Source organism: Penicillium argentinense (assembly GCF_028826775.1).
Source record: "Penicillium argentinense strain IBT 30761 chromosome Unknown utg000005l_segment0_segment0, whole genome shotgun sequence".
Taxonomy (NCBI): domain Eukaryota; kingdom Fungi; phylum Ascomycota; class Eurotiomycetes; order Eurotiales; family Aspergillaceae; genus Penicillium; species Penicillium argentinense.
In genome coordinates, this window is record NW_026622664.1 from 1,998,327 (window position 1) to 2,022,610 (window position 24,284).

Here is a 24,284-nt window from a genome sequence, read left to right on the forward strand (position 1 = left end):
TTGGAGAGAAACGTTAGATGTTGAGATTCAATTGTCAATAAATGGAGGCAATGGCTCTGGCGCTGCCGGTACCGACCTTGGGGAACCCCGGTCTACTCGGGTAGATGGCCGGGATGGCTTGAGGATCTGAGATAGAGACCATGTTTGGTCCAAATCGGACGACAGGGCCGTACATGGCATGCATTTCACGGTGGTATTCATGAGCTCGTCCGGTCTTCACCCACCACACTCGCTGGAGGTTGGTGAACTTCGCAAAGAATGGACCTGAAACATGTTGGAGACGCCAGTATAGACCACACAAGTAACGGATGAGATAGAGCACCACAGGAATAGCTGTAATGTGGATTATACCTGGATAGTCCATGATAGGTCTGTCTGTCTCATAAATATACTTGTGCGAGAGCATTCACGGAGATGAACTTGAATCGGGAGCAATCGTCCAGCATCTACTCCGTACTTGCTGTCGTTTTTATAGAACAACAACACGAGTGCAACGAGCTGGGAGGGGAGCCCATCTGCACTACAACAACAAACCTTTTATGTCGAGCTAAGCGGTGGTACTTTATCGCCAGGAATGGGAGAATTCACAGGCGATCCAACGCCGCACTGTTTTTGTATGGTTAGGAGAAAATCCTCCGAATACCGGCGTCGTAACACGCTAAACCAGGCCTCTGGGCCATGAGACACCTTCAATGGGGCTCCCGTTTTGCCTTCAGAGCATCGTCCAATCCATTAATTCCTATGAGACATCCCCAGTACTCGTATGTGCAGTTTCCTGAGAGTCGACATTTACCTTACAATGGCCCAGCAGGATTCTATTGGTATCAATACATTTCATGAAACCTGGAAATTTCAAGACAAATTGAAATGTTCAATACTTTACGGAGTAGAGTTTACGCCAAACCCCCCCACCCAACAGCCTTCCATCTGGTGCGTAAAAGGGCCCATTTTTGCGCCTTGTTGCATATCAGGCCCCCAAAGCTTTATAACCCCACGCATAACCTTGTCCAGGTAATTACGTACATCTCGTGGGGCCCAATGATACATGAGTCCACAAAATGTGAAATAGAGTACTGGGGCTACGTAACATGTGTGTACGTGACTCTGCGAAACGTGTCTGGTCGGCGTTTTTCACCTTGGACCAGACGACTCGGCGAGTAAATCGAAATGCGCCGATAGCGAAACGGATTTTGAACTTAGGGGATCAAATTTGGCGGTTGGATAATTGGCGACCTGGGTTCATGAATCTACCTTTCGCAGTGGATATTTGACTGGAGCCGGAAATCTGGACAGCGCGATTATCGAAATCGAGAAGCATATGAAGGTCAAAAGAAGCAAGAAACGATGTCTGGAGAAGCGAAACTAGGGTACGCCCCTCCCGCGAAGGGTCTTGGAGCGATCCTGCCCTACGCAAGGTTTGCTTACATCGAGTTGGCTCTGCTGAACAAACCACACTGCATCTACATGGTCTACTATCCCCACGTCGTCGGTCTTGCCTATGCCTCCAGCATTTCATCTTCTCCAATGAGCCCCGAGACGATTGCGAACCGCATCGTCAACCTGCTCGTTTGGACCGTTCTGATGCGCAGTGCAATCTGTGCCTGGAATGACAACATTAATCAACACTACGACCGCCAAACCGCGCGGTGCTAGAACCGTCCTACCGCTCGGGGTGCTATTTTAACTCTGCAGGCCCATCTCCTCACCGCTGTACTTATTCCTCTGAGTTTGCTTCTTCTGCGAAGCCTTCCAGTGGAATGTAGAAAGGTTGCTAGTGTGACATATACGCTGCTCGGCATCTATCCCTTCAGAAAGCGGTTCACCAGCTTCCTCCAAGTTATCCTGGGCCAGTCGCTCGGCACATGTGTGGTCTTAGCCGTGCATTCGGTTAATGTTGGGGCCTTGCCTGCTGTGTACCGACTTCCCTCTCTATCTGGTTGGAGCAATCACGATGATGGTCGTCTTCTACGACGTGATGTACGCGCGCCAGGATGCCGCGGATGATATAAAACCGGGTGCCAAAGAGATGGCCGTGCGCTTTCGGAACAGTATCCCTGTACTTATGGCCAGGCTGGTGTGCAGTATAACCGCTTTGCTCACTGTCCTGGTACGTTCCACTAGTATGGGCTTTTGGTATTTTGTTTTGGCCGTCGCAGGCGTTTTCTTGGGCCTTGTGTTTATTATCAGTGTCAGTATAGTGGATCAGGACACGGACAAGCCCAGGCACTATGGCTGGAATTACGCCATGGTGATCTTCCTCCTGATCGGGGCTTTTGGGCTGAATACTATAGGGCAAATCTATCGGTGTGAGATATTATGAGATTTGCTGCTTAATGTTTGGCAACGATCAGGACAGCAGCAAGCTGTTGATTGATGAATTGTATGAGATATATGAATGAAATGGATTGATGGCAAATAGACGGCGGATCTCCAGTAAACTATGGGGGCGATAGATTCGATGCAATATAGTAAAAGCTCTGAGTGGCTATTCAAACGAATGATTGCAGAGAATTACCGCCGAAAGGTGCATCAATATGAGAAATGGTACAGGATACCCATAGAATACACACATTTGTCCTCTACAATTAAATCCTCAGCCTAGTCACCTTGTGAGATGCAAGGCCAAGGTGTGGCGGTCAGCACTGTCTGATAAAAGATGAGATTTAAGTTAGCCTACACAAGCAGACACTTCTTTAGATATGAGGACCAAAAAATGATTGTACCGTTTCGGAAGTGACCGGTACTCTAATCTCAAGCTACTGCATGGGCTCACGTACTAAGCCACGCTCGTCATCAAACCCAAGCTGCCACGTTTCAGGTTCGGCAGAAGACCATCGATGGCATCAGTACCGAAGGTTTCGAGGTTCATGGTATCCTCAGTACGCATCATCTGTCGAGCCCGAATATGCTTGACCGTTTGTTGCTCTTCAGCCGAGAGATCAGGTTGGAAGGCCTGCATCTTGCCAGCCTTGTCGACAGAGCTACTTCCGATCCTTTCCAGAACCTTTTCACGGACATCAGGCTGGGCCGGCTCGAAAGCATTAGCACAGAACTCAAGGGTCTTGTTCAGTTCCTCTTGCGTTAGTTTTCTCGGGACCACATCGGCAGTTCCCTGGATGACTGATATAAGTTAGTGTTTCTTCCAGTTGTTCCTAAGATGTTATAGGGAATAACTTGCCTGGTCGGAAAAAGGCAAATGCCCGGTCATAATTGTCCTCGTTGAAATCACTTAGCACCGGGTCTTCATGGCTGCGAATTTGGCGATAAGCGCTGAGCACAACCAGAAGGAAGCGAGTATAGCTGTCTGCAATCTTCTTGGAGTGCCAATTAGCCGCAGCCGGTTCCTCACAGTCTCCTCGTAGAGCGGCGCAGATCGTTGTGGCGGCCGAGAGACCGCCTACTAAGGCCAAATGAACCCCAGATGAGAAGTAAGGGTCGATGAAGCACCCTGCATCGCCGACGATACGAGCATAAGGAATAGCATACGATGATGCGTTGTATGAATAGTCCGAAGCCGACTTGACCGTAGAGCTAAGTTCCCCGTTCCCAAGCAGCTGTCGGATATCAGGAGCCACTTTGTTGAGTGTCTCCAGATAGAACTCTTTGAGGTCTAGTCCGGACTGAATCTTCCCGGCTGTTGCCAATTCCTGATTCCTCACGATCCCGACAGAGGCAGTGCCATTGTGCAAGGGGATAAACCATGCCCAACCACTCTCATCTGTGATGTAAGAAAGTCAGACGGGCTACGAGATGTACGTCTTGATGTCTCAAATACCTTGTAAAGCCTCAAAAAATGGCGAGTTCTCTCTCGGAGTGCCCTGTGCATATGGCGTGGCTCCACACCAGTACCCCCAGTGAGCGACGTTTTTCAGGCTTTGGTTATAGCGCCGATTCTTCAAATATTTGGTGCTAAGCATTCCCAATCGTCCACTCGCATCGACAATATAGTCAAACGCGATCACCCCGGTGACTTGGTCGCCGTTCGCTTCGACCTTTCGCACATATGACGCGGAGGCCGGCCGTCCCAGCTCCGAAGGGCCATCTGCGTCGAACTCGATACTCTTGACTTTGACGGCATCGAAAGTCTTTGCACCACATTTGGCAGCGTGCTGGAACATTAAGTTATCTGCTTCAGACCGCACAACGTTCCAAGCGTAATTTTCCGGGCCACCAGCGGCGATAAAGTCGGTATCTATGAAATTTGTTAGTACAGGGCATATTCCAGGATAGGGTGGTGCCTTCACATCCTGGTTCTTTGTTCTTGTTCAGCTTGAAAGCCGCTCCAACCTAGTAGTCTAAGTCAGATTTGGGAAGATTGGCACTGGGGCCGAACCGAGTCGTCCAACGTACCTTCTTGACGAACCCGTACTTGTCAAACGCTTCATCCAAGTCGATGAAGCGGAGCAAATGACGCATGGATGCAAGCATACTCTCTCCGATGTGATACCTCATTATGGCGTCAGCAATGAAACAACCCTCCTATATTTATCGCCTACATACCGAGGAAACATGTCTGCTTCAAGGAGCACTGTATTAACCCCCTCTCTTGCCAAAGCGGCGGCACAGTAGGAGCCCCCCGGACCTCCACCCACCACTAGGACCGTGCATTTCCCCGGGATCCCGGAAAGCATGTTGGCAAACAGATCTAATGTGATATAATCGAAAATTCGATGCTGCTGATATCGTCGGCGGTGCTGATGGGGGCGAGGTATGAGATTTGATACCTGAAGGGGCACTTCTTTATAAGTATACTAGGTAGAAATGCCTAATCATACCCGCCCATCTCCATTCTGAAAGCCAGTACTCAGCCTCGCGGACTGGCCGCTTTCCTCACCGGGATCTAGAGAAATTTGCCGAAACTTTGATCTTGTACAATATATTTCAAAAGTCGAAAGGCAATTAACAATCGAGTGATCGGCAGACACGACAAATATATCGTTGCGGGGCCAACTTAAAAATACGCCGAAGGTAGTATTTCCGTAGCCGCTGGGCGTATTTCTCGGCAATCTTGATAGAAACTCTAAATATACGCCGAACCTAGATATGTCTACAAGAATACTAATACTAGGAGATCCTTGGCTTTTGCAAACAGAAGATTAGCAGCCGTTTGTTCATGAAAATGACGAAGCTAGACGTTCATTCTTTGCCGACAGGGATCAGCTTGGATCCTGGTTCTCGAATCAACCAGGATTATGGATCTCAAAATCCGCCTATTTCGGCCCAGTATGAGCCAATTGCTATAATCGGCGCTGGTTGTCGGTTACCTGGAGCAAACTCTCTTGAAGAGTTATGGGAACTCGTCTCCAAAGGGGAGTCAAAGGTTCAGCCCCTTGGCGAGGATCGATTTCAAATACAACAATCTTTTCGATCGTCTCAGAATAAAGAATGGTTCGATCAACAAAACTTTCACGGCAACTTCGTCAATGACGTGGATAAATTTGACCACGGCTTCTTTGGGGTCAGTCTTCGCGAGGCGGCCCACATGGACCCCCAACAACGATTGCTGCTTATGGTTGCCTTCGAGGCCCTCGACTCCAGCGGTTATACTCATCATCACCGTCGGGAAGACGGAGATCCGGTGGGATGTTTCATTGGCGCCAGCTATACCGAATACCTAGAGAACACAAGCGCTTATTCCCCCTCAGCCTTCACAGCCACTGGCACGATTCGCGCGTTTCTCTCTGGTAAGATCAGCCATCACTTCGGCTGGACTGGACCATCTGAAGTGATTGACACTGCATGCTCGGCATCCCTGGTTGCGATCCATCGTGCTTGCCGTGCCATTCAAACTAAAGAGTGCTCGATGGCGCTAGCGGGAGGAGTAAACATCATCACTGGGGTCGACAATTACTTTGACTTGGCTAAAGCAGGCTTTCTCAGCGGCACTGGGCAGTGTAAGCCTTTTGACCATGGTGCTGATGGGTACTGTCGAGCAGATGGAGTGGGGTTGATTGTACTCAAGTCCCTACAGCAAGCCATCATTGATGGTGATCAGATACTCGGCGCGATTGAATCTTCCAGTACCAACCAGGGAGGCCTCAATTCGGCCTCAATCACAGTACCGGACTCGGCTGCTCAACAATCGCTGTACCAAAAAGCCCTCGATGAGGCTCATCTCGCGCCTGATCAAGTATCATACGTCGAGGCGCATGGTACTGGAACACTCGTTGGGGATCCAATCGAGATAAACAGCATTCGACAAGTTTTTGGTGGATCTCAAAGAGCAGATCCACTGTATATTGGATCCTTGAAAGCAAATTTGGGCCATAGCGAGACTGCTGCCGGTGTTGCAGGCCTCTTGAAAGTCCTGTCAATGTTTGCGAATAAAATTATCCCGCCATTGGCCGGATTCCACATGCTGAACCCGACGATATCTTCATTGGAGCCCGACCGCCTAGTCATCCCGTCAAGTATGGCACCATGGGAAATTGGCCAGCACCGGAAGAAACGAATTGCTTGTGTCAATGGATACGGTGCTTCGGGTAGTAACGCTGCACTCCTAGTGTCCGAGTACAATCACCCTCAGAAACAGCATTCCAGATCCTACATCCCGGCAGCTTTTCCTGTGCTACTAAGTGCTGCCTCTCTGGAGAGTCTGAAAGCATACGCAAATCGGTTGGCCTCATTCTTGCGACAAGCCCCCCCAAACGCCAGCTTGGCCGATGTGGCATTCACTCTCAGCGAACGCCGCAAACACCATCGTGTTCGCTGGTCCACTCAAGTAAGCGATTTATGCCAGCTCAGCCAGGAGCTGGATACCGGACTCAAGGATATATCGACGTTATCCAAGAGCCCGAAAAGTCTGGTGTTGGTTATATCCGGGCAAAGCAGAGCCACCATTGGACTGGATCCAGAAATGGTGCAGACATATCCGCTCTTCCAGAGCTACCTCAACCAGTGCAGTCAAATCCTCAAGGATCTTGGACATCCCGATATCCTGCCCGCTTTGAGTCAAACGGAGCCAATCGCGGATATCTTGGTTTTGCAGTGTGGAACATTTGCAGTACAGTATGCCTCTGCCAGGTGTTACATCGATACTGGGATGCCGGTTGATGCCGTTGTTGGACATTCTCTGGGTGAACTCACGGCTCTGGCTGTCTCTGGGGCTTTGTCACTGAAGGATGCTTTGAAATTGATATCTCAACGCACCTCTCTGATGAAAACGAAATGGAGCACCGAGCGTGGGATAATGCTGGCAGTCCATGCTGACTTGGTAACTGTTCAGGACATTCTGGCTGCAGTGGAGAATGCAAATGAAAAATTGGAGATTGCATGCTATAACAGTCAGAAGAGCCATGTTGTCGTAGGTACTGAAGGGGCTATCGCTACGGCGGAAGAGCTGATTAGTCACGATGCGAAATTCCGGCGCGTGCGGTACCGCCGCGTGGCTGTGAGCCATGGCTTCCATTCGCGATTCACTGAGGGTCTTCTCGCAGACCTGGTGGAGTTCGGCAAGTCTCTTGACTTCAAGCAACCTATCATTCCACTTGAAACCTGCACCAGATACTCACAGAGGGACGCTACTCAAGCTCCGAATTATTTGGCATCCCATTCCAGAGATCCGGTATACTTTTCGGAGGCCATACAGCGCATTGAGGCGCGCCTCGGCCCCTGCGTGTGGCTGGAGGCTGGATGGGGCACACCCATAGTGAACATGACCAAAAAGGCAGTTTTGGATCCAGAATCCCACACCTTCCAACCAGCTACATTTCCGGCCCAGCTGATGGCCGCTCTCTGGAGTGAGGGGATTCCAGGTACATTCTGGGCATTTCTTTCGCCAACAGAACTGGGTCTGAAGCCGGTCTCCCTCCCTCCATATCAATTCAACCTCTCTCGCCACTGGCTACCCCATGTTGACCGTGCGATAGAAGAGCAACAGGCAAAAGTTCAATCAAGTTGCACTCTGAAGGAAGGAGTGAAACCAACGTCGCTGGTGACTTACATAGCTGCGCCTAGCCCTGTTGACAAATCGCATCACTTTCGCATCCACACCGATACAGAACGATACACGAAGATTGTTAAAGGCCATGCAGTCTGCCAGAAGCCACTTTGTCCAGCCTCAATATATATGGAATGCGCAGTTTTGGGTGTCTCTCTAATTGGCGGCGACCTTCGTTCCCCAGCGCTCAGCTTCCAGAACATATGCTTCCATCGTGGTCTGGGATGCGATGAAAATATGGACGTTGAAATGGTCCTTGATGGCGAGCTGAATTCCCATTCCTCGCCATGGCACTTCATTGTCCGTTCATCGAAAGCCACGACTCATGTTGAAGGAGATCTCCGCCTTATCACACCTGCCGAGACTGACTTTGACCTCTATGGTCGGCTTGTCTCCGATCGGATCAAGGTCGTCAAGAATGACCCCACGCTGGACACACTCAAGAGTGACCGGGCATATGCGCTTTTCTCCCGGGTTGTGGAATATGGAGATATACTACGAGGTATATCGTGGATCGCTTTGGGCACCACCGAGGCGGTTGCTGAAATCAATGTTCCCAGCTTGACATGGACTCAGCCGGAGAGCTCGGTCTCGAATATCATTGAAGCCATCGCCATTGATACATTCATCCAAGTACTAGGGTTGCTAATCAACAGCAGTGGTGACCCGACGGGAGCCCGAGAGATTTGGGTGGCCACTGCCATTAACAAAATGGTTGTTCTCCCCTGCGATTTCAGCAAAAAGCAAACTTGGTCTGTTTATGCCAAGTTTAGAAACACGACAAGCCACCAGGTCAGCGGCGATTTATTTGTATTCTCCCAGACCGGTGAGCTTAAAATGATAGGGTCCGGGATCCAGTTTACAAAAGTCCAAGCGGCGAAACTGGAACGACTGCTAGAAGTAGCAAAGACGGTTCCATACCAGGGAAATATCGGGCCGCAAAGCCAGAGAGAACCCACGTTGTCTGAGAGTTGGAAAAAAGATGTTCTGTGTTCCAACCCGACAGGAAAAGACGAATTTGGAGCCAGATTTGAGAATGGATTGCGATCGCTCATCTCATCCTATACGGGAGTGGCTCTGGCAGAAATTTCAGACAGCGAAAGCATGACCAGCATGGGAATAGACTCACTAGGAGCCATTGAGCTTGCAGACGAACTCCAATCGAAGTTCGGGATCATCATCTCCACCGACGATCTGCTAAGCAGCAGCATGATCCAACTTCTAGGCTCTCTTTCTGGAAGTGATATCAATACACCATCCTCCAGAGCCAATTCTAACCCAGAGCCTTCGTCTTATCTGTCTCTAGACATAGATTTGACGACACCTCTCCGCCGATGGACGAGATATAAAGAAGATTCCAATTCACGTCACAGAGTGGAAACTTTGGTCTATAAAGAAGTTGAAGGCATCGAGATCCACGCCGACGTCATGGTCCCACTCAAACCACCATCGCACGCGATGCCCATAGGTATACCAACAGTTCACCCAGCACAAAAAGGATTGCATACTGACAATGCCCACAGCCTTGATGATCCACGGTGGCGGTCACATGACGCTATCCAGGAAGGCTGTGCGCCCAGCACAGACGGCCTGGTTACTCGCCAACGGCATTCTTCCCGTCAGCGTCGACTATCGACTTTGCCCGCAGGTCAATATCATTGATGGCCCGATGACGGATATCAGAGACGCGCTTTCATGGGCCCAGAAAATTCTGCCGTCAACAATTAGTGCTCAAGGGGTCTTAGTTGATCCAACGCGAACCGTCATTATCGGATGGTCGACCGGCGGTCACCTTGCTATGACCACCGCGTGGATGGCGCCCGCTATCGGACTACAGCCTCCTGTTGCTATTCTCTCATTCTACTGCCCCACCGACTATAAGCCATCAGGTATCGGCCCATTCCATATCTATATTCTATCCTAATTAGGAACTACGTACTGACTAAACCACAGCGTCGATGATGGGCAAGGAGTACCAAGCTCGGACAATGACAATGGCGGATATCAAGGCTTCAATTCCGTCTAGACCTGTAAGTGTGATGGACAGATCTCATCAATACAGCACGTATCATCAACTTTGCAGGACTGACGATGCTGCGGCGTGTGATAGGTCATAGGCCATGCGATTGGTACGAGCGACGGCTCCGGTTTAGGCTGGATCCAGCCAGGCGATCCCCGCTCGGAGCTCGTTCTCGCTCTTATCAAAGAGGAGAAAGGGAATAGTCTGCTTTTCCATGGGATACCAGACCATGACGACCTCATGGCATGCCCGGATGCAACTCAAGCCGCATCAATTAGCCCGCTTGCTCAACTTCAGGCGGGAAACTATCACATACCGACATTCCTAATCATCGGCGACCAGGACGAGATTGTGCCTTTCAATTCCGCCGTACGCTTTGCAGATGCGTTGCAGGAATCTGGAGTCAAAAGTGGATTCCTCCCAGTGCTAGGCGCTAGGCATGTCCATGATGTTGGGGTGACACCTGGGACAAAGGCATGGGAGCTTGGGGTGGGTCCCGGATACGAGTTTCTAATTCAACAGCTAGAGGCATGTTGATTGGTTTTCATCATCGTTTGCTATTGTCGGAATCCAACGCTCGGATAACGTGGTTCATCACCTCGCCGATCATATCACCTCGCCGACCACTTTCCCGACACAATACCACCTTCCACATTTTTCATGTAATATCTCCACAACGAATAATGCAGGCCCAATCAAAAGAAGCCAGAATTATTATTGCCATTCAATCTATCCGATCCTCCAGGAAATTAAGCATCCGTGCTGCTGCAAAGATCTACAATGTTCCTTATACCACACTCGCCGACAGAATGAAGGGCCGCACCCCTAAAACCGATTACCGGCCTGTCGCTCGGAGCCTGACTGAGATAGAAGAGGATGTCATAGTTCAACACATTTTAGACCTAGATTCACGAGGATTTCCGCCCGCAATCGAAGGTGTGCGCGAAATGGCCGATTACATTCTCGCGTCGCGGGGCGCGCCACGCGTCGGAAAGCAATGGCCATATCGCTTTATTAAGCGACGAGATGAGCTGCGCACGCGTTTTTCTCGCCCCTATGACTTTCAGAGAGCTCTCTGCGAAGATTCTGAACTTATTAGCGCGTGGTTCCGACTTGTGTTCAACATGCGCGCTAAGTACGGCATTCTGGACTGCGATTTATACAACTTCGACGAGACTGGGTTTATGATGGGTATGATCTGCCCTTCAATGGTCGTTACCCGATCCGATCGACGTGGGAAGGGCAAGGCAGTTCAACCTGGTAACCGAGAATGGGCGACGGCGATTACCTGCGTGAGTGGTGACGGCTTTGACGTGCCTCCTTTTCTACTAGCCCAAGGCCAATACCACCTCTCTAATTGGTACTCCGAAACCGGCCTTCCTCCTACCTGGGCTATCAAACCGACTTCAAATGGTTGGACCGATAATAACACCGGCCTAGATTGGATTCAACACTTTGATAGGAGTACCAGGGCGCGGACAATGGGTGTGTATCGGATGTTGGTATTGGACGGGCACGAGAGCCACCAGTCGGTGGAATTCGAGACTTATTGCAAAGACAACAACATCATTCCTGTCTGTCTACCGCCTCATTCTTCCCACCTGACCCAGCCACTCGATGTCGGACTTTTTGGCCCTTTAAAGAGGGCATACGGCAAGCAGATCGAGTCGTTCATCCGGGCCCATATTAACCACATCACTAAAGTCGAGTTCTTTTTGGCCTTTCACGCGGCATACAATGCTACAATGACCAAGGAAAACATTGCCAGTGGTTTTCGAGGTGCTGGACTCGTCCCATTTGACCCGCAAGCCGTCATCTCTAAGCTGGACATCAAGCTACGGACGCCAACACCCACCACCCCCCTGATACCCACTTGAACGCTTGGGTCTCTCAAACGCCACACAACCCGACCGAGGCCATTTCGCAGTCTACTTTTGTAAAATCTCGGATTGATGGTCATCAAGGAAGCTCACCAACACCAATTTTCTCGGCTGTCAAGCAATTAGCCAAGGGTATGGAAGCAATCACCCACCAGAACACCCTGCTGATAGAGGAAAACCGTATGATTCGGAAGGCGAACGAAGCCCTTAGTAAGCGCCGGAGGGCCAAAAAAGCACGTGTCTGCCATGGAGGTGTTTTGACTGGAGAGGATGTAAGCGATATTTTGGCCCAGAAGGAGATCGAGGAACAGTTAGCGCGGGATATACGTCGAAATCGGGATTACAACCAGGAGAGGCGGGCGACTACACGGCGATGTGGTAACTGCGGTGAGCCCGGGCATAATACACGAACATGCCAGGTCGAAGTAGAAATATCTGGAGTATGTGGTTCTGAGTAGGCTTAATTAATTTAAGTGAATTGGTTGTCTAATTGCTCTTTGTGATGGTGTTGTGTCGGAAAAGTGATCGGCGAGGTGATATGATCGGCGAGGTGATGAACCACGTTAAGCCAAATTCATTTCTCAAAGTGTGATGACTAGGAATACGGCGTATCGGTCTTTGCTAGGTGTCGATACTCTTGAGAACCTCTTGAATGGACGAGGAATGGACGAGTTCCGGTCATTCTCGTCGATCCGAAGTCGACTTTATGCCTTGATGCCTGAGATATGATGCGTATAGATTACTAAGCATATGGACTGACACCCTTGAAACTTGGGAGCGAGCAACTATCTGAGTAGTACTAGATATAAGAGGCTTTTGCAGACGAATCTTGGAAACGAAGCGGCAATGCATAACAAGCAATGGTCCGGCTATGCTGACCTGCCATCAAGCTTGTTGAGCTGCAGCTTCTCGAAGTCGAAATCGTCCAGCATGCGCGCCTGATTTCGATTAGCACGAATCCTCCGTGTCGAATCAACTCAACCTACATTGACGACTTGGATAGGCGGTGTACCGTCTGGCATAAGTCCAGGCAGGCCTTCATCAGGCAGACGAATGAAGCAACTACTTCCGCACTCTCCACAAAATTGATGCCAGACCATCCTGGCAGCAAATTGATACTCTTTCAGCACGTCTTGCCCACTTTGCAAGACAAAATCCTTGCGGAATGGGTAGACGAGCAGATAGCCATTTTTACTGCAGATCGAACAGTTGCAGCAATTTGTGGGATATTCTGAAAGTGGTGGGGACAAGGTGACCTTGAAGCGCACTGCGCCGCAATGGCACTGGCCAGTATGAGAGGAGGATTCGGAAGTTGGGGTCGGCGGGAAAGGCATGATGTCAATTCTGTTCACAGTTTTGTGTTCTAACAAGGTACTCACTCGAGAACTAACAAAGTATTTCAAAGAATTTGGGGTCATCCAGGTTTCTCATTTTCTACACAGCCTTGTGCCCCTCATTCAGCCACATTGGGGGCCAAAAGGCCGCCATTCCAGTCACATTGAGTCTAACAAAAAATATGTTGCAGCGGTACTAAATCTGAAACACGCCGCGGGAATATAAAGCTCCGAATCTCGCAGTAGCTCGAATTGAAGTACAACTTCCCATTCATGCTTTGATAAGTGTCGAGGATAGTGGGGTAGCACCCGAAATAGTTTAGTTCCGTTTGTGTCGTGATATCTTCATTTGTACTAGGGGATTCTCGACACTCCGAGATCGGGAGGTTCAACCCCTCACCCTACTCATGTAAGCAAGGACACCCTAACGTGTCCTCGCAGCGTCCGCTCTTTTCTTCTTTTCTTCAATCAATTCATCCTATCTTTTTGGATTGGTTCCCCTTGGTAGATTAGCCCCATTCTTGCATACAATGCCATACTGTATCAGCTAGCTGCGACAATAAGAAACAAAAGTGGAGATGATCTTACTACCGTATTCAATACCATACAAAATGAGATTATGTTACAATTCACGTTCAAGATCGATAATTTCGCCCGCTGCCCGACGAACGCAATCAACGATATACTCTGGGTTGCTCAAGAACGGCGAATGCCCTTCATCACATCGCTCAACTTGAAAAACACCATTTCCTTGCGCCACAATACGCTCTTGCACACAGACTGGCAACGCCTGGTCGTTCCGGCACACAATGTATGTACTCGGGATCTCGAGATAAGCCGTGTAAGTCACTGGCACGGCCAATGGTCCTGTCGGGAACGATCCCAGCCAAGAAACTGCCTCGGTCACATCCTTGGGATCGCAATCATTGTAAAGGGCCATGCGACAGGCAAATTCATCGAGGACCATCGATCCATCCTGAAGAAATCATTAGCATTCGGACTCGAATCGAACCTCAAGAAGGGCTCTGGGAAGGTCTGGAGATATCATACCGATCGGACATTGATGCCGCCGTATTTGGCTTGCATCTCTTTTCTCTGCTTGTCAAGCTCCTCCTCTTCGGGAGTTGCCGGCGCGATTTGGCCCGCATAGCTTTGGCCCTTGGGCAGAGCCATTGCGCACATATAGACCAACCGAAGGACTGAGCCTTTCTGGCCTTGTTTCTCCCGATCTTGCTTTCCAAGCCCTTGGACAGCCTCGGACATGGCAATGCCACCAAACGAATGGGCGAGCGGAATGACATCCCGGCCAGAGTCGAGATATTTCAAAATAACCCGGCGAACCTCTTGCGCATCTTGGTCCCAACTGGCAAGGGGCGGGCTCGAATTGAACGAGGGAAGGGCTACGCCCTCTGCTTCATAGCCCAGTTTCTTGAGTCCGTCGATGACATAGTGGTAGTGTTTCGGACTATGCCATGACCCGGGCACTATAATAATCACTGGTGTGGCCATTTCGATCAGGCAATAGAAAAGGTAGGATGAGGAGAAAGATGAGAGCAATGTCAGGTTTCAAAATCGGTCCAGACATGCAGGACATTAATACTGCGAATCTAGAGCCCCCTTTGACCATCGGCCCCGCCCTGCTTTGCCGCTGAAGAATGGGTGGACTCCATAAAAAGTCGCGGAGAGGAATCGCGATTGGCTCCAACATGCATCGGAGCCGATGCTCCTCGGCTCCGCTTTGTCAGCTCCACATCGGACAAGACGAGCAATGCAACATCCACGATATGTCCACATACAAATGGTGACCCGACTTCGAGAACATCTTGAAGCTTGAATTATTTGCTATGTATGATCCCAGGTTTGTGGGGAGCTCTCAATTTGTCAATTCCAGAAATTGTGCATTTTGGGCCTCTTGAGACGGAAAACTATACAATAACGGAAGGAGACGAAACATATTATCGCATTTTTTTAGAAGGGTGGCGGGTTCAGGTCGAGTCCCTCAACGGTCAGCTTGAATGCGTCGTTTCTGGAGTAGCTGCCGGCGACATCCAGGTCCAGCCGACCACGCTCACAGTCCTCCAAGTCGATCTCATGAATCAGAAGCCCATCCTTGCGAGATAAGTCGCTCGACCCCGATTCCAGCGCATCATCGACGCAAGTTTCCCAGACTGGGTCAGCGACAACCTCACCAAGAGGCCCAACGATGCAGGATCCACCGCGCGAAATATATCTTTCGCCTGTTTAAAGGAGATTGTTAGTATGTTTCTCTGACTTTTGAGCGAAGATGGCGGTGGGATGACTTACCATCTGCTTTGTCCCCGGGGTTGGCATAATCGGTGATCCAAGAAGGCAGCTCGTTATAGCGTACGCACTGATTTGCGGACAAGACGAATGTACGACCTTCGCCTCCGATGGTACGCATGAGTGGTAGCCAAGTGTCGCGGCTATCGGCCGTTGGGGCAAGGTAGATATTGATGTTTTGAGAATACAGACTCTGGCGGAGCATGGGCATGAAGCTTTCCCAGCAGATAGCGAGCCCGATGGTCAGCTTGACACCGTTCAGCTCGGTAGTGATGGCCTTGAGTGTAGAAGCCGAGCCTTGACCCCACACAAGACGCTCTGAAGCAGTCTGTCAACAGAGATCAGTATCTTTTCTGTATAGAAAAAAGGTAGCACAGCAAACCCAAGTACTTACAGGCATGACCTTGCGTCTCTTTCCAACGACACCAGATGTCGGATCAACATAGACGGCAGAACAATATAAAGTGCCACCGGCTCTCTCAATCAATCCAGTCGCAATAAAGACACCCGTTTCCCGAGAGACCTGCTCAATGAACTCCCTCGTACCGTCGCCGCGACGATCCGATCCCTTGGCCACGGGAAGCTTGCGATCGACCCAGTCATCGCCGGCTCCAGCAGGAGTATCGCCGAGGTCCACGGCAGACTTAAAATATTGAAGGAATTGCTCCCGACCATGAGGAGATCGTGCGCCGACAGCGGTGCCAAAATCACAGGTTCGAGGATATCCGCCGAGGTAGGCCTCGGGGAAAAGCAGAAGCTTTACACCCTTTGATGCCGCATGTTCGGTGATGCTCTTCAATGCGGCGAGTGTGGCCGACAGAGACGAAAGAGTGCGGGCTTGCGCCACCGCGACAGTCAGAATTTGAGACATTTTGTTGCACTGTTGAGGCTCTTAGGTATGGGCAAGATAAATTGAATGAATTTGGGGTTTAAATAATTTGAAGAAACTTTGCAGTTGGAGTGGTGAAAGTCATCGTCGGGGCAAGTGACTCCGATGTGGAGCCGTCGGGGCGGAATGTCCGAAAGATGACTCTCAACGTCTCCGACAACACTGAAGCAATACACATCTTGAACAGCATTTCTTATTTTGACTCGGATATAGCCCTAAAACTCGACCGAGCCAAATAAAGCAGGAAATATGAGGGTGTCATCGAATGCAGCATTATACTCTCCCGGAATGTCACCCGCGCTGGTTATGGGATTATGAAAAACTGTGCCGGGAAATAATGAGCAGTGCTCTGGACAAAGATGCTCTCCGGTATCATGTGCAAGGGTGCTTTCAATTGTTCGTCGTTCGGTTTGCTCGACGTGACTCGAAGGAAATTCCTCAGTGATCATCTCTTCAAGCATTCGTAGCACTCCCCGGTTCTTGACGACTGAGCGTATCCAGTCGATTTGAGAATTGATTTGAGCCACAGATTCTGGAGCCATAGGCCTGGGAAATGAGTCATCATGTATTGTCTCCTTCAGTGGTATCTCCTTGGCGAGAATCTCGAAGACGTCGCGTAAAGGCTCAGCTTGCACCCAGCGCTCGGCGAGAATTGCTAAGCTTATTGAGCATGCACGCAATGCCTCGGATGCCTCTCTTGTTTTGTATGCAGAAGTTCTGTATTGTACGGGGGTTGCCCAAAAGCAATATAGGAAAGTTAACCCGACGTTGAACTGGCTCAGAAGCTGAGATTTCTCCGTTAGTCACCAAGCTCTTCTCTCTAGTTTCACAAAAAGCTTACTCCGGGCCATAGTTGGGCTGTCTGTCGATCTTTTTGAAACTCCCTGAAAGTCAACATAATCTGCACGCTTGCTCGCACAGATCGATCTCCAAACATCCCGCAGACATTCTGCTTCGTGGGCTGATGTAGTAGAAGAATTGTATAATTATAGGCCATCCCGACCCATCTATCACTCAGATAACCACGGGAGGTTCGATGACTTAGGCGCTGCAGCTGGGTTCTCCAAGCCTCCAGCTCTTCCAGCATATGTTCTCTCCATGCAGGTGACGAGTTGATCTTGGAAAAGTCGGAGCGCATCATTGTGCTGACTATCCGTGACTGGATACATCTGCAGCGTATAAGATGCAGTGCTGGAGATATACGGGTTCTCTGAGGCAGGCTTGCTGCCACGTCCTGGTCCATTTCTGTCGTGTCGAGATAGAGATGCGTATCTTCGACATTTGAAAACATCTAACTCCGTTAACTAATGTTTTATTTTTTTGAAGTAACCCCAGACGTACCTCGACTGTGATGTGCTCGTCAATTAGATTATTTGGAATATGATAAATCCAGCTGATCAGACGATCTAAAGCATAAGCAGACCAAAAGACCCTTCGTCGAATCTGGACTTCGAGAGAGAACGATGGAAACGGAACCTTCGGCTCGTTTTCGGCAAGGTGTAGTTGATTGATGGCACAATGGCGCATGGTCGCTGATACCATGGAAACAATCATATGTGACGATGGAGAATGCAGAGCATGCAGAGTCAATAGCAGATATGCTTGAACACTCAATATCGGATCGGACTTTATAAAAATAAATGGCAAGAATTTCATAGCCATGTTGTACAAGGTCTGTATTGTTAGCTCTGTGTTTGCGGCATTCTTAGCGGGGCCATGAAACGCACTTGGGAAGTACATATGCTGCTTTGGGACACTTGTGGGGTAAGTAGGATGCTCACAGCTTGGACCTAGTATGCATGTTAGAATTTTGCAAGACAAATGTGAGAGACATTCATACCATGACCACGAAAAAGTCCATCCATCGATCTTTCTGATCCGCAGTGGGATCTTTAAACCTTATATTCTTCCATGATTTGTACCAGCCGATGAAGGTGTCGACATGGAGAAATGGATATCGTGGGTTGACTCTTTGAAGATAGATATCAATGAGCGCATCACCAATATCGTCGGAAAGGCAAAAGGTGCGCTTTAGCAGACCTGACGGCGCTGCTGTAGAGATTCTCACATCTCGAAGTGGTTCATCTGACGTAATAGGTATCCCGCACGGGTTGCCAGTCGTTAAAGCAGCTAAGATGTTAACGAAGAGACTCGAATGGCCGCATCTGTCATCAATGTCTAAAGACGTATTTGACATCGTGGCATCGAGAGGCGATGAAAATGGAATGTTCGAGTCCGCACACGTCGGAACGGCAAATCTCTCAGCCGTTCGATTCTCTACACCAGAAAGACCCTCATTGAGCTGGAATGAAGGAGGAATTATTCCAGGGGTGTTGGGGGTTGGAACGGAATGAGGATGGTGTTCGGGGCGTTCGCCGCGAGCCAAGGAGCTCTGCGGGGACGTTTGTCTTGCGAATGAGCCATTTTGTCCAGCATCGAGTGATTGAGCCTCAAGTTCCGCAACCTTATCTTCGAGCAATCGAGTATACCTGTAGAGATGAGTTCAGCAGACAGCTTCGGCAAAGAAAGGCCGGGGCCATTTACTCTGCACTAAAACGGTGCCTTCGAGATACCGGCTCACTTGAGACACACTCTGTCAAACAAATGGCTTAGTTGATACATCCATACAGTCGACTTCAAATTCTCGTACCTTTGTCGGCCTGCGTGCATTTCTCGCAAGGTCGCCTGTCGCTGCACTAGCGACATGTCAGAGAGATGTTTGAGGTATTTCTCCGGCATACTGCATACTCTTTGTTTCCGCGCTCGACATCTCTGACATGCTAATGTCTTCTTCCTTTTGCAGGCGTTTCCATATTGGCTTCATCATGCAATGGCATCAGCATCGGGCTCTCGGCTCCGATGGTCGGGGCGAAAGCGTCCGTCGGCTAAAATTGTGCCGATGACAAATGGGACCCACTCCGGCCGAGTTACCTCAATGGGGGCGTCACGGGATCAAGCCATTGTACTTGTGACAATTCGAGGACCAGTGCTCAATGATTGCCATTGTGGATTCGAACTCATTAGTTCCTGGGCCTAGCTCTGACGTCTCCCCACCGATCCGCTGCATGTCACCCAAATGAGAAATTTACCAGACCAAGAGAGTCAGTGGCAAAATGAAGACGATTGGTTGGTTCGAGGCGTATAGCCAGCTAGCCTCGCGGCGTCGAGGCTGGGGAGACACAACAAGGCTGCAGCGTGAACAAGATGATTGCAGATCCTTAGTGTCGGTGCACAGCCAGAGCACTGGACCGCTCGTCAGTTCCAGCTAGGAGACCCTTCCCAAGGCCATTCAAGCTGAAACCCATATCGCACGAGAGATGTCGCGAGCTCGGGCCCTTGGAGCTGCCGCAGTCCTAACAGTAAGGTTCCAGGAACCAGGGAGCTGGCTACGTGACACAACTGCGATCTGGGCGGGGCGGCTCCGACGGCGCGTGGACGCACGGCTATTGCGGTGTGGCAATAATTGCTTCTGCCGGTGGTCACTAAAATCGGTTTGGACGACAGCTGAGATCGGCTGGGAAAAACCAGATTAGGTCGGGACTAGAAGATTTTGCTTTTGGAAGAACAATGAAATTCATGATTCCGAAAAAGGATCGGTTTCGCGAGGCGCGAGACCTAAGAATAGCTGTGCTTGAATGTGTATGGTATCAAAATAAAGAACGTAAAACGCGAATCCCCAGGGCCGAAAAAGAAAGCAAAAAATCATCAAAACGTAAATCCGTGCAGTTTGAACCATGAGATAAAATCCGATAGTGAAAACGCCATACCCTGAACCATTCAGGTGCCAATACCAGCCCCCCTCTGAAATGACCATAGGCCGAAAGAAGAGAACGCCATTCCGGGAAATTATTCATCTGCCTCCTAGACAGTGACTCGCCCTTCAGGAGCCAGGCCAACCTGTGGCATATCGGCGCTTGACGGCAGCGGACGGGCGACAGGCGCCGAGGAAACATCGGGGCCGGGGAGGCGTGACAAAAGCGATGCGACCATTTCGCGGTACACATTCATCTGTGACAACTTATAGCGCTGAATCTTGCCACTTGGGGTGCGCGGGATCTCTTCGACGAAAATCACGCCGCCCTCCAAGGATTTGTAACTTGCCAACCGCTGTCGGGTGAAGTTGTAGACTTCTTCGGCAGTCAAACGGCTGACAGATGGATCGCGCGAACGCACGACGAATGCGCGAGGCACCTCGCTGCTGCGATCCCTGAGGTTGATGCCCGTCACAGCAGCATCGCTGATCCCAGGGTGCTGCAATAGAACGGCTTCAATCTCAGCGGGGGCGACTTGCCAGCTGCCAAGAATGTTAGTACATTTGATTCTGGTCCACATGACTGTCCTGACATGAAACAGAAATGAAACAGTATCATATTGACTTACCCTCGCACCTTGATGAGCTCCTTGCTCCGCCCCACGATAGTGTAAAAGCCATTCTTTTTGTAAGCGATATCACCGGTATGGAACCAACCCTCAGCATCCTTGGCATCGTTTCGGCCCTTGTAGGCCAAGAGCAATCCAGGGCCCCGTAGCTGCAGCTCGCCTTTTTGCTCGTCACCGCAGGCGGGTTGACCATCTTCATCGATTAGCCGCACTTCGTAGCCCGACAGTCGAGTACCAATGCTTCCTGGGTCGCCATGCTGACCATAGCGAGTTTGAAAGGCAACTCCAACCTCGGTCATACCCCAGAGCTGGCACGCAAATGCCATTGGGTTGAGATGACTGCGAAACTCGATCATGGAGGCTCCGTCGATAGGGGCCCCAGCGACGCCCACATAGTACAACGACTGGAGATAGTCCTTGACTGGGTACGAGGAACGGTTGATCGAGTGCACGATGGCCGGAACCAAGTAGGTCTCGGAGATTTGATACCGGCGAACAGTTGTGAGGAACTGCGTCATCTCGAAGCGTGGCAACACAAACAATGGGTGGCCATATCGAACTGGGAACAAATGGGTCCAGAGGGCGCCGAAGAGATGGAACATGGGCAACGACATGAGGCGACTTGTCGGGTACGGCACCTCGTATTGGATCGAGCGATGGTGAGAAACAATCGCGTGATGAGACAGGATAGCAGCTTTAGGCAGGCCACCCGTGCCACTGGTCGAGAACATCGCAGCAGGAGTGTTCTGCGCCACCACTGGATTATTGAACATGATCCAATTCCTCTCGCCGTGGTTCAACAGATGCGCGAAATTCAGGTGAGGTGCCTCGCCAAGGACAGCGACGGAATCGCGCCGCACCGGATATTGCAAAAACAGCCGGGAGCAATGATCCACAGCGCGCTCATCTACCAGGCACACGCGGCTGGAGTGTATACCACGCTCGGCCGCAACGTTCAATACCATAGGCAGCGCATCGCTTGTCGTGAGGATCAGCTTGGGCTCGGCGAGGCTCACGATATGGTCGAATTCCTGAGGCTGGCTGCGGGGGTTCGATCCCATGTAGACGCCACCGGCACCGATAATGCTGAAAAAGAGGGCCGGGTAGAGTATCTAAAAGACCCAGTCCACATTAGCATCTGCTTCGGAGAATTTGGAATTCGGGCCGGTTCCCGCCATAATCTTTCTTGAATATAGACATGGACTTACACTGTTCCCCAAATGCAGCAGCACGCAATCTCCCGGCTGTACGCCATGTGCCTTGAACCCGGCGATCAGAGTCCGGACCAGCTGGCGGAGCTGAGCGGCTGTGAACGAGCGCGAGATATCTTCAGCATCGATAAAGAGTGGTTGGTTCTGGTTGTAAGGCGTTGGGCCGAAGAAGGTGAACGTTAAGAGATCGGGATAGGTATGTTGATGCAGGAGGGGATCGGCGGTGCCAGTGGGCACTACGGTCTGGGGATTCCATAATCCCATCATGGTGGATGTGTGGAATGGACAAGAATGTAGTCGATCCGAAAGCAAGTAGATCCCAACAGTAACAGATGGTGGGAGAAGATCAGATGGAGATAGATCGTGAGATGAACAGAGTGAAGAGGTGGTGGGGGGAGGGATCCCTGCCGTGTAATATACATTTTTTCCTCAAGCGCAGCGCATCAACAGTATGATTTGATTTCCTGAAGCAAGCGCGATCCTGCCAGTCGGTGGAGGCAGGCGCGACGGTGCAATTTGGAATACTACTGCTTAGGTAAGGCGGCTCTGGGTCCACTCCTTTCCCTGGTTCCTCCTGCTCGCCCAAAAGTACATGACCTCAACTTCCTTAACGTAACCACCTCGATGTGAGCTCATGTCTGCACGGTGGATAGTTTCACGCGCAAGGCTTCGAGCACAAGCACCTCAGCTCCATCCAGCGCCCGCTTGCAGCTGGTATCCAGCCCCTACGATCGGGAGTGGTGATGTGATCGAACCGTCGAACCGGTTCCCAGACTCCACATGTTCGACGCTAACAACTAGTGGCGCAACTCATGCGGGAGCCACTAGCGACGACACCCCTTTCATATTTTTTGTGCCAGCTGAGCCACACGCTCGGATCACTCCTACAATGCTTACAAAGTGGCGACGGCTCCTTGACTAAGGCTGCTTTCCTTGGCACTGGCACGCCTGCTGGATCGGATCCGCGGCGATCGCCTGAGCCTGCCAGGTCTCCATAACCTAAATCTCCATTTTTGAGCTCTACTTTCCCCCCGCAGACTCGATCTATCACCCAATGACGATTGTCGATCTCGGTGGTCAAATCGAAACGTCTCCACGAGCTGAAAGTCTTCTGACAGTAGATCTGAGCGACAAGGATTCTACCTATGGTAGCGTGCGCCGGCGCGGCCCTGTCCCACTGCCACGATGATGTAGGCACGGGCTGGCGGTCCCCCTCCTCCCGGCTGTCTCTGCCAATCGTCACCCTGGCTCTGTCTTGCTCCAGCCCTTCTGGTCCGTCTCCACCCGGTGTCATGTATGCCTGACGTCCCGTCGACCGTACGCAAATGCATCCACAATGGCTGGCCACCTTCGTCCACCCCCTCGCCGTCCATAGGTTTGCAGGGTCGACGGGAATGGCCCCGCCTTGATAGTGTTGCGCTTGCAGGTTGATCCTAAGCTCGTCCCGCTTGCGCAAAGTGGGGAAAGACAACAGGCTGGAATGGGCGCTATCGAAACCCTTTCCCTCCCTTCCGTGTGACTCGGTCGACAATCATTGAGCTCTCATCGGTGGAGAGCAATTGCCGTGGACCTGAGACGTCGTATATGGAGACGCTCTAGATCGACTTGCAACTAGTGATAACGTGCGCCACCCCGATGCAGTGTGCACACCCCAGTCCAAGGCCGCGGATCACAGGAAGGATCCACTCCGGTTATCGGGAATCACCGTTTCCAAATGCATGGAGGTATGGAGACTCCCTGTGAGGGCTCGTAACCCCGCCACAAGAAATGATCGACTGCACAGGGCACGGAACAGCGCCGTGGGAAAAAGAAAAACAATCACCCAGCAGGAATGCAATGCCGGGAAACCATAGCCGCCCACGTTCCTGGAACCCGACCCCATTGCCTCGGTGCGTGATTTCTTCTGATATTCTTGGCTGAGGTGAAGGATCTCACCGACGGATATCCCTTGGCCCTCTGATCGGCCGAATATTGGTGTCTTTTCGGCTGGGTATGATGGCATTATTGGAAGGGCCCTCATGCGCCCTGTTCGCCCGGCCATCGCCGGGGCCTCGCTTGCATGCAACGTTTGCCCTGTATGATGGTGGCCCAATTCGATGATCGTGAGAACAACCATCTTTGATTGGGTTGCATTCCATGGCGGGGACGTGCTGGGTCTGTGTTGGCATCGTTCCCTTTCCGGCACATCCCGTCATCCGGGTCGAGTATTGACTGGTGTGGACACTATTTCCCAGACATGGCTCCATAATGACCCATCCGGAGATGTTCGCCTTGCTCTGCGTCGACGTAGGAGAGCTGAACGTAAGGGTGGAGGAGCTGGAGGGGTGGAA

The 24,284-nt window shown here is 50.8% G+C and overlaps 9 protein-coding genes across 9 annotated transcripts; 3 read left to right on the top strand and 6 right to left on the bottom strand.

Moving 5' to 3' along the window:
• Positions 1-34: 34 nt before the first annotated feature.
• On the bottom strand, positions 35-364 carry N7532_005537 (uncharacterized protein; the record flags this gene model as incomplete). Its single annotated transcript, XM_056618031.1, has 1 exon — positions 35-364. The coding sequence occupies one exon, from the start codon at positions 362-364 to the stop codon at positions 35-37; it is 330 nt and encodes a 109-aa protein (XP_056474190.1).
• Positions 365-1,344: 980 nt separating this feature from the next.
• N7532_005538 (uncharacterized protein) lies at positions 1,345-1,653 on the top strand (the record flags this gene model as incomplete). The annotated part of the gene is made up of 1 exon (XM_056618032.1): positions 1,345-1,653. The coding sequence occupies one exon, from the start codon at positions 1,345-1,347 to the stop codon at positions 1,651-1,653; it is 309 nt and encodes a 102-aa protein (XP_056474191.1).
• A 1,123-nt stretch (positions 1,654-2,776) lies between these two features.
• N7532_005539 (NAD(P)/FAD-dependent oxidoreductase) lies at positions 2,777-4,631 on the bottom strand (the record flags this gene model as incomplete). The annotated part of the gene is made up of 5 exons (XM_056618033.1): positions 2,777-3,112; positions 3,237-3,718; positions 3,776-4,247; positions 4,351-4,447; positions 4,501-4,631. The coding sequence occupies 5 exons, from the start codon at positions 4,629-4,631 to the stop codon at positions 2,777-2,779; spliced, it is 1,518 nt and encodes a 505-aa protein (XP_056474192.1).
• Positions 4,632-5,119: 488 nt separating this feature from the next.
• Positions 5,120-9,863, top strand: N7532_005540 (ketoacyl-synt-domain-containing protein; the record flags this gene model as incomplete). Its single annotated transcript, XM_056618034.1, has 2 exons — positions 5,120-9,407; positions 9,463-9,863. The coding sequence occupies 2 exons, from the start codon at positions 5,120-5,122 to the stop codon at positions 9,861-9,863; spliced, it is 4,689 nt and encodes a 1,562-aa protein (XP_056474193.1).
• Positions 9,864-9,897: 34 nt separating this feature from the next.
• Positions 9,898-10,496, top strand: N7532_005541 (alpha/beta hydrolase family protein; the record flags this gene model as incomplete). Its single annotated transcript, XM_056618035.1, has 2 exons — positions 9,898-9,969; positions 10,050-10,496. 2 exons carry the CDS (start codon positions 9,898-9,900, stop codon positions 10,494-10,496), a joined length of 519 nt encoding a protein of 172 aa, XP_056474194.1.
• Positions 10,497-13,795: 3,299 nt separating this feature from the next.
• N7532_005542 (alpha/beta hydrolase) lies at positions 13,796-14,682 on the bottom strand (the record flags this gene model as incomplete). Its single annotated transcript, XM_056618036.1, has 2 exons — positions 13,796-14,149; positions 14,224-14,682. The coding sequence occupies 2 exons, from the start codon at positions 14,680-14,682 to the stop codon at positions 13,796-13,798; spliced, it is 813 nt and encodes a 270-aa protein (XP_056474195.1).
• Positions 14,683-15,141: 459 nt separating this feature from the next.
• Positions 15,142-16,345, bottom strand: N7532_005543 (carbon-nitrogen hydrolase family protein; the record flags this gene model as incomplete). Its single annotated transcript, XM_056618037.1, has 3 exons — positions 15,142-15,410; positions 15,478-15,802; positions 15,869-16,345. The coding sequence occupies 3 exons, from the start codon at positions 16,343-16,345 to the stop codon at positions 15,142-15,144; spliced, it is 1,071 nt and encodes a 356-aa protein (XP_056474196.1).
• A 233-nt stretch (positions 16,346-16,578) lies between these two features.
• On the bottom strand, positions 16,579-19,069 carry N7532_005544 (fungal specific transcription factor domain-containing protein; the record flags this gene model as incomplete). Its single annotated transcript, XM_056618038.1, has 6 exons — positions 16,579-17,148; positions 17,205-17,654; positions 17,705-18,037; positions 18,091-18,153; positions 18,204-18,852; positions 19,014-19,069. The coding sequence occupies 6 exons, from the start codon at positions 19,067-19,069 to the stop codon at positions 16,579-16,581; spliced, it is 2,121 nt and encodes a 706-aa protein (XP_056474197.1).
• Positions 19,070-20,224: 1,155 nt separating this feature from the next.
• Positions 20,225-22,221, bottom strand: afeA (adenylate-forming enzyme AfeA; the record flags this gene model as incomplete). The annotated part of the gene is made up of 3 exons (XM_056618039.1): positions 20,225-20,657; positions 20,744-21,855; positions 21,952-22,221. The coding sequence occupies 3 exons, from the start codon at positions 22,219-22,221 to the stop codon at positions 20,225-20,227; spliced, it is 1,815 nt and encodes a 604-aa protein (XP_056474198.1).
• Between the last annotated feature and the right edge of the window lie 2,063 nt (positions 22,222-24,284).